Genomic DNA, 8,457 nt, shown 5'->3' with positions numbered 1-8,457 from the left:
TTCCCCATCTATTTGCCATGAAGTGATGGGACCGGATGCTGTGATCTTAATTTTCTTAATGTTGAGCTTTAAGCCAACTTTTTCACTCTCCTCTTTCACTTTCATCAAGAGGCTCTTTCTTCTTCACTTTCTGCCATAATGATGGTGTCATCTGCATATCGAAGGTTATTGATATTTCTCCCGACATCCTTGATTCCAGCTTGTGCTTCATCCAGCCCAGGATTTCTCATGATGTACTCTGCATAGAAATTAAATACAAAGGGTAACAATATAGAGCCTTGACATACTCTTTTCCCAATTGGAACCAGTCTGTTGTTCCATGCCCAGTTCTAACTGTTGCTTCCTGACCTGCATACAGATTTCTCAAGAGGCAGGTCAGGTGGTCTGGTATTCCCATCTCTTGAAGAATTTTCCAGTTTGTTGTGAACCACACAGTCAAAGGCATAGTCAATAAAGCAGCTTTTCTCTTGCTTTTCTGATGATCCAGCGGATGTTGGCAATTTGATCTCTGGTTCCTCTGCCTTTTCTAAAACCAGCTGGAACATCTGGAGGTTCAGAGTTCACATACTGTTGAAGCCTGGCTTGGAGAATTTTGAGCATTACTTTGCTAGCATGTGAGATGAGTGCAATTGTGTGGCAGTTTGAACATTTGGCATTTCCTTTCTTTGGGATTGGAATGAAAACTGACCTTTTCCAGTCCTGTGGCCACTGCTGAGTTTTCCAAATTTGCTGGCATATTGAGTGCAGCACTTTCACAGCATCATCTGTTAGGATTTGAAATAGCTCAACTGGAATGCCATCACCTCCGCTAGCTTTGTTGCTAGTGATTATTCTTAAGGCCCACTTGACTGCACATTCAGAATGTCTGGCTTTAGGTGAGTGATCACACCATCGTGATTATCTGAGTTGTGAAGATCTTTTTTGTACAGTTCTGCTGTGTGTTCTTGCCATCTCTTCTTAATATCTTCTGCTTTTGTTAGGTCCATACCATTTTTTTCCTTTATTGTTACCCTCCTACCTGTTACCCTCTCACTTTTCTTTCAATGACACTCCTGTGTTAGGAGCTGGGAGAGGGCGCTGTAGCCCCTGGTCTTCCCAGCATGTTACTTCCCTTTGCATGCTACTTCTGCCTCACAAACAAGGGCAGTCCAGGCTCCAGCATTCTCAGGATGCCCAGCCCAAGGTAGAGCCTTGGTCCCACAAGTGAGGGCTGGGTTGGAGAAGGAAGTCCTAACCTCCTAGATACACTTGCCAGGAACTGAACCTCTGCAGCAGGTAGCTGAGGAACAGGATGAGAAATGTGATGTCATCCGCATGGTGGGAAGATACCACAGCCCCTTGGCAGGGAGGGAGTCCTGCATCTCAGATGTACCATCCCAGAGTGAAGTTTCCATTGCTACGGTCAGAAAGGAGGAAAAGAAGGAGCAGTCATGATTGAAATAGATTCTTCCTGTTCTCACCTGAGTTATTGGAGATAGTCTGGAAAAAAATGTTTCTTCATTTGCTGCACACACTCAGGACCATTTCCAGAGATTTTAAATAGTTCAGTTTTGAAAATAATTTTCACAAGTCATGCTGGGTAATAGGTTCACAGACTTCTTCCTCTGGTCATGACTTATTTATTGAGTTTGAGTGAAATAGTTCATTCTGGTAATTTCTAAAATAATTAGATGTAGCTTAATTTTTAAAAACATTAGAAGTAACATGTTGTTACTTATAATAATAAAAAAGATAAAACTCATTGAGGAACCCCCTCCCAAAATACATTCCCTTCCTTCCCTAATGTCCTCTTTCAAGAGGTCAGTCCTGTCCCCAATTGGGTATCATCCTTCTCGTGCTCGCCTTTCTATGGACTGATTTGTGTTGTATTTTAGGCAGAGTGGTGAATGTATCCAGCTTTGTCAGTGTCAACTCTCTAAAGAAATGCAGCCCTGAACTGCAGCAGAAGTTTCGAAGTGAGACCATCACAGAGGAGGAGCTGGTGGGGCTCATGAACAAGTTTGTGGAAGACACAAAGAACGGGGTGCACAGGAAGGAGGGCTGGCCCGATACCGCATATGGAGTGACGAAAATTGGAGTCACAGTCCTGTCCAGAATCCACGCCAGGAAACTGAGTGAGCAGAGAGGAGGGGACAAGATCCTCCTGAACGCCTGCTGCCCAGGATGGGTGAGAACCAACAAGGGTAGGGGCGGACACAAAGCCTTAAGAGCCCCAAAAGAAGGAGCAGAGACCCCTTGGCTCTTTTGCCCTCGGATGCCGAGGGGCTCCAGTCAGGTTGTTTTCGAGAGAAAAGTTGTGTGTGCGCTCACTGACAGCTGTACCCATGGGCTGATTATGTTCGTATCCCAGGTTTACCAATCAGACACTTACACTGTCGCAAATATCCCTACACAGACAAAAGAAAGGAAAAAGAATCAAAGTATCCCATCAGGTTCTCACTGGGAGGTGGCTGCTAATTCTGTGAAGAATTTTTGCCACCTTGTTGGTGATAGCACAGGAGGCTTCTCTGTCCATGGGATTCCGCAGGCAAGCACACTGGATGGGTAGCCACTCCCCTCTCCAGGGGATCTTCCGAAGCCAGGGATCAAACCCGGGTCTCCAGCACTGCAGGCAGATTCTTTACCGTTTGAGCCACCAGGGAAGCCCGATGCTCCAACATATAATAAAAACTTTAAAGAAAAAAACAGGGCGGTGCCCTGGCTTGACTGAGAATACTGTACACGCGGAAAGAGGTGGAGCCAGAAGTGGTGTTTAGTAACCTTACAGAACATTTGATCCCTCCTTAAGCGGGTAGAAGGCAGGGCCTCCTCCTTCTCAAAGTAGTCACTGCACTGGATCCCAGGACACAGTTCTTTGCCTTCTGGAGTGCAGCGGGTCTCCACGTCCCACGCCGCGCCACCCCGTGGGTCTCCAGCCTTGTCAGCTCTAATTCAAAGGGCCCTGCCCACCGGCCATGTCGTCCTCCACCCGCGTAGCGCTGGTCACCGGGGCCAACAAGGGCCTCGGTTTTGCCATCGTGTGCGACCTGTGTCGGCGGTTCTCGGGCGACGTGGTGCTCACGGCGCGGGACGAGGCGCGGGGTCGGGCGGCCGTGCAGCAGCTGCAGGCTGAGGGCCTGAGCCCCCGTTTCCACCAGCTGGACATCACTGACCTTCAGAGCATTCGCACCCTGCGCGACTTCCTGCACAAGGAGTACGGGGGCCTCGACGTGCTGGTCAACAATGCGGCCATCGCCTTCCAGCGTAAGTGAGTGGGAGCTAGGGGGTTACAGCCTCTGTGCGGGGAGCCTGACGGGGCGGGGCTACTGCCTGAACCTCTGCTGTGGGATCTAGAACCCCCGCCTTAGGCTGGAGGTCACAGGGAGAGCAAGTCCTTCGAGATTACAAGTTTTCCAGCAAGAAGGCCTTGCAATAGCTTTGATATCAGTGTTAAGGACAATGCCTAGGATTTTTGCAGTATTGATTTCATTGAACTTTGGACCAGTTGGGTAAACCAATAGAAAGTTGTAAAGAGTGGTACAGTGAGAGATTGTGTGAGCTGTCTTCATTCAGCCTCGCCTGATGATGCCATCGTACACAAATACACGGCATTATCAAACTGTAACCGATTTCTTCCCTGGAGAAGGAAATGGCAACCCACTCCAGTATTCTTGCCTGGAAAATCCCATGGGCAGAGGAGCCTGGAGTGCTGTAGTTCATGGGGTTGCAAAGAATCAGACAGGACTAAGTGACTGAGCACACATCAAACCGCAAAATTCCCACTGGCACAATACTGTTCACTAACTCCACCCACCTCTTAGACTAAAACATTTCACAGGAAAAAATACTGTATCAAGTAAGCATTTTTACCGTATGGCTTATATTTATTTATCCTGTTTTGTTTTTTGCCCTAAAAGTTAGTGATCCCACGCCAACTCCAATTAAGGCAGAAATGACCATGAAAACAAATTTTTTTGGGACCCGGGATATATGCACAGAACTCCTGCCTCTAATGAAACCCCAAGGTGAGTCTGACTGAGCCCAAACTGCAGTGTTTCTGACAAGATCTAGGCCCACCTGCCTCTAATTCCCAGACCCCCTACATCCCATAGGAAATTGATAACTGGCTCTCCGGTGGGAATCAAGTCCAACATCTCAGCAAATTGGGTGTTCATTATTCTCATACATACCTTCCCAGACAATGGTTTGTGTTGCATTTTAGGCAGAGTGGTGAACATGTCTAGCGGATGGGGCTTCAAAGCTCTTGAAAGCTGCAGCCCTGAACTGCAGCAGAAATTGAGAAGTGAGACCATCACGGAGGAGGAGCTGGTGGGGCTCATGAACAAGTTTGTGGAAGACACAAAGAACGGGGAGCACAGGAAGGAGGGCTGGCCAGATAATAATATATATGGAGTGACGAAAATCGGCATCACGGCCCTGTCCAGAATCCAAGCCAGGAAACTGAGTGAGCAGAGAGGAGGAGACAAGATCCTCCTGAATGCCTGCTGCCCAGGGTGGGTGAGAACCAACATGGGGGGATCCAAAGCCTTCAAAGCTTAGAAGAAGGAATAGAGATCCCCGTGTACTTGGCCCTTCTGCCCTCAGATGCCGAGGGGCCTCATGGACAGTTTGTCCATGAGAAAAAAGTTGCAAAATGGCAATTCTTGCCTGAGTTCTACCCATAGGCCCCACTTGGTTACCTGTCCTGATTAGACTAAGAAAACACAGTGTTCAAAACATCTCCCCATGAAAAAAACCAAACATGCCTACGTCTATGTAAATTTCAAAGCCACTTTGAAATGGCTACTATTCTGTGAGATCTTTTGTGATTTCTTTTGTGATCCCAGGGAATAAAAGAAGAATGGATGACAAATAATGAATAAACATCAATAGATGAATACATGGTTCTTTATAAATGTCTGTTTGTTCCAACTGATTATATGCCGAACCAGCTCAGAAGTCCAATAGACCAAAATGTAGGTCAAGGAAAGTGAGAGTACTACTTGGGGAAAGAATTATCATCAATAGGGCCAGATGGGAAATACTTTTAGTTTTCAGGTTCAAGTGGTCTCTGTGAGAACTGTTCACCTGCTCTCTTTTACCAAGAAAGTAGCCAGAGACAATATATAAGCCAACAAGCATGGCCATATTGGGTCTGCCAGCTTTAGCTGACCAGCCTCTAGTATAACATGGACCACACCGTGAGGGAAAACATCTGCTCTGGTGCCTGTAAACACAAACTTATTGGGAAAAAAAGCAATGTAAATGTGAAATGTGAGGGGGTGCTGGTATGAAAGATAACATCCTACGAGAATCTGAGACAATGGGGAAAACTGAGAATGGGTGGGTATGAGTGGGTATGAGAGATCGCTATCAAATCTCTTCAGCGTGAATGTGTCATTTTTGTGGGATGAGGTGTCAGGAGGTCTGAAACATTAGCATGGTTCTGCAAAATACACACAGAAGTGGAACACATAACTAGAGTAACATATGCATAACAGTTGAACCTAGTTGGGAGGACACATGGGTATCCACTATTATGCTTTAAACTTTCTACTTAAAATCTTTCAAGATAAACATCTTGAACCAAAAAAGCCTGGCTCTGCAACTTTCCTGTGTGACCTTGAGCAAAATTCCACATCTGCTGTATCCCCTCACTTGTAAAATGAGAACTGTCATAGGATTGTGGTACTGTAAAGGTTAACTGTCTGGATATAGCTGACAGTGCTGAAAATACATCAGAAGTGCCAAGTATCTTTTATCATGAGTCCCTGAAAGAGGGGCCCAGCTGCACCCAGGGCAGCTTCCTGCTTCCCTGTCACGGGCTTTGTAGACCAGAACCTAGGGACTGGAGTCGATGAGAAGAGGGACGCAGGGGATCCAAGTCTCAAGTGAAACAAGGGTGCTTTATTTTCAGAAATGCACGTTTATATATCTTCATACAAGGCAGCTTTAGGCAGTAACTAAATAGAGCAAAAACAAAGCCAAGCAAATAACAATCTTAAAAGGGCCAGAAAGCATTCCACATCCTGAGTAAGAGGGGCATAACTGAATAGACTACCTTTAAGTAAAAGGTCACTGAAGGGAGTCACTGAAAGGAATCCAAGCAGGTGCCTTTTCTCATGATCTCAGTCCTGAGAACTGCATGCAGCTGCGCTCATTCCAGTTTTCCAGGAACTGATAAGGAATAGAGTCCTTGAGAAACCGCACACAAAAGAAGAGAATAACATATTGGATCCCTTAAAGCTGAACGTCCCCTGACACTTCCCAACCCCATATCCGGCTCCCCAGGGCCCCAAAGACTGTCTGCCTCTTCACAGAAGCTCCATGTGGTACAGATGCCCCTACTTTCATGGTTAGCTGTCACTGTCCACCTCTGATTGTCAGCCCTGGTAAAGCAACAGCCCCTGAAGACAAAGGCAGGGCCCTTCCCTGAAGAGTCAGGTTGACTTCACAACTGTAGGCCTTCAACTAGTCTGTTATTTTCCTCCTCCCCCCACATCCCACACCATATGACAGCAGAGGATCACCCATGTTTAGATCAAGTCAGCATCACACCTGCTAGTTTGGAAATGGATAGTGGAATCGCAATGATATATACCCTTAGTTCCAGAAAAACAAAGCCCACGTGATAAACCAGTTGTTAACTATGACCTAAGACAAATCAAAACGTACACATTTTCAACAAACCTAGGGATACGTAACTTTTAAATACAACATTCCTGTCAATGGCCCTGAACACAGTAAAAGTTTCATAAACAACCCTTCTATATGGGACACATTGAATTTCACAGAGTCAGGTAGCCTGCCCACACTGAAAGTCTAATCACAGGACCAAAGTCTTTAACAAGCTGAGTTTCTATCAAGAGAGCAAGCAGAGCTATGTCCTCAGAAGTAGTAGTTGTTGTTTTTCAGTTGCTCACTTGTGTCCAGCTCTTTGCAACCCCATGGACTGCAGCACGCCAGGCTTCCCTGTCCTTCACCATCTCCTGGAGCTTGCTCAGACTCATGTCCATTGAGTCAGCAATGCCATCCAACCATCTCACCCTCTGTCGTCCCCTTCTCCTCTTGCTTTCAGTCTTTCCCAGCATCAGGGTCTTTTTCAGTGAGTCAGTTCTTCACATCAGGTGGCCAAAGTACTGGAGCTTCAGCTTCCGCATCAGTCCTTCCAATGAATATTCAGGACTGATTTCCTATAGGATGGACTGGTTAGATCTCCTTGTTGCCCAAGGAACTCTCAAGAGTCTTCTCCAACACCACAGTTCAAAGCAGTTACCCTAAGTAATTTCATTGCATCTTAGGAAGAAGCAACCATTCCAATTCTGCGGGTTTGATGGACCCAGCACAAGATAGTAACTGTACTCCTTCCTCTTTTTGGAGACCTACACGTGCAGGCATGCAGCACCTCTAATGATTTTTATTCTTCTGCCAGGAATCCCTAGTCCCCTAATGACCATTCACCAAGCAGTTTTGTTTGGAGGACGCTCACCACTCCACCCTGCAAACCACAGTGTATCTCAGAGGTGAATCAAAAGAGGGCTGTGTCCTGGTTTGGCTCAGGATGCTGCACCAGGAAGGGGTGCAGTCAGGAGTGGTCATTAGGAACCTTCTGGAATATCTGGCCCCTCCTAGGAGGGAGGGAAAGTGGTACGGCCTCCTTCTCAAGTACTCACAGCACTGGACCTGGGAACACTGCTGCTGCTGCTGAGTCGCTTCAGTCGTGTCCGACTCTGTGCGACCCCATAGACGGCAGCCCACCAGGCTCCCCTGTCCCTGGGATTCTCCAGGCAAGAACACTGGAGTGGGTTGCCATTTCCTTCTCCAATGCATGAAAGTGAAAAGTGAAAGTGAAGTTGCTCAGTCGTGTCCGACTTAGCGACCCCATGGACTGCAGCCTACCAGGCTCCTCCACCCATGGGGTTTTCCAGGCCAGAGTACTGGAGTGGGATGCCATTGCCTTCTCTGGCTGGGAACACAGTCCTTGGCTTTTCTGACTGTGACAGACCCCCCCATCCCATGCTATCCCACCACTGCTGGCCCCCAGCCTGGTCAGCTCTGCTTGAAAAGGCCCTGCACGCCCCGCACCTGGCCATGTTCAACAGGTTCAGTTCATCACCACGTCCTATGTCCATATCCCATAGATGTTCCCAGGGCTTCTGCTTGACCTTGTCAAGTTTCAAGCAGGAGTGGTCTTGACAGCATGTAGCTTCACCTTACAGGCATCTGCGATAAGTGAGCTAAGAGAGGATGTCACTGCCTGTGCTCAGACCCTCCAGCACCAGTAAATCTGGACACTGACCTCCCCATTGGAGCATTGCTTTCTCTGTTCTCATCCTAGACATCATGGCTATGACAGGCCAACAGGCTGTTTCATGTACTTCTATGGTATAAGCAGTCTTAACCAATCTCACAGAAACTGGTAACTGGCCATCAAACGGAAGTTAGAGGTCCAACACCCCAGCGAATTGGGTGCTCATC

At 47.3% G+C, this 8,457-nt stretch overlaps 1 protein-coding gene and 1 pseudogene across 1 annotated transcript; both read left to right on the top strand.

Moving 5' to 3' along the window:
* LOC104984992 overlaps window positions 1-2,313 on the top strand; it is a 32,293-nt pseudogene extending 29,980 nt beyond the window's left edge.
* Window positions 2,314-2,817: 504 nt separating this feature from the next.
* On the top strand, window positions 2,818-4,867 carry LOC104984898 (carbonyl reductase [NADPH] 1-like). The gene is given in 4 exon segments (XM_010834846.1): window positions 2,818-3,243; window positions 3,897-4,004; window positions 4,202-4,531; window positions 4,534-4,867. Coding segments are annotated over 4 exon segments (858 nt in total). The 5' UTR covers window positions 2,818-2,954; the 3' UTR covers window positions 4,665-4,867.
* Window positions 4,868-8,457: the final 3,590 nt, after the last annotated feature.

Source organism: Bison bison, unplaced genomic scaffold (genome assembly GCF_000754665.1).
Source record: "Bison bison bison isolate TAMUID 2011002044 unplaced genomic scaffold, Bison_UMD1.0 scf7180017864037, whole genome shotgun sequence".
NCBI classification, from domain to species: domain Eukaryota; kingdom Metazoa; phylum Chordata; class Mammalia; order Artiodactyla; family Bovidae; genus Bison; species Bison bison.
Note: the sequence above shows the minus strand (reverse complement) of the source record. Positions and strands in the feature narration are given on the sequence as shown.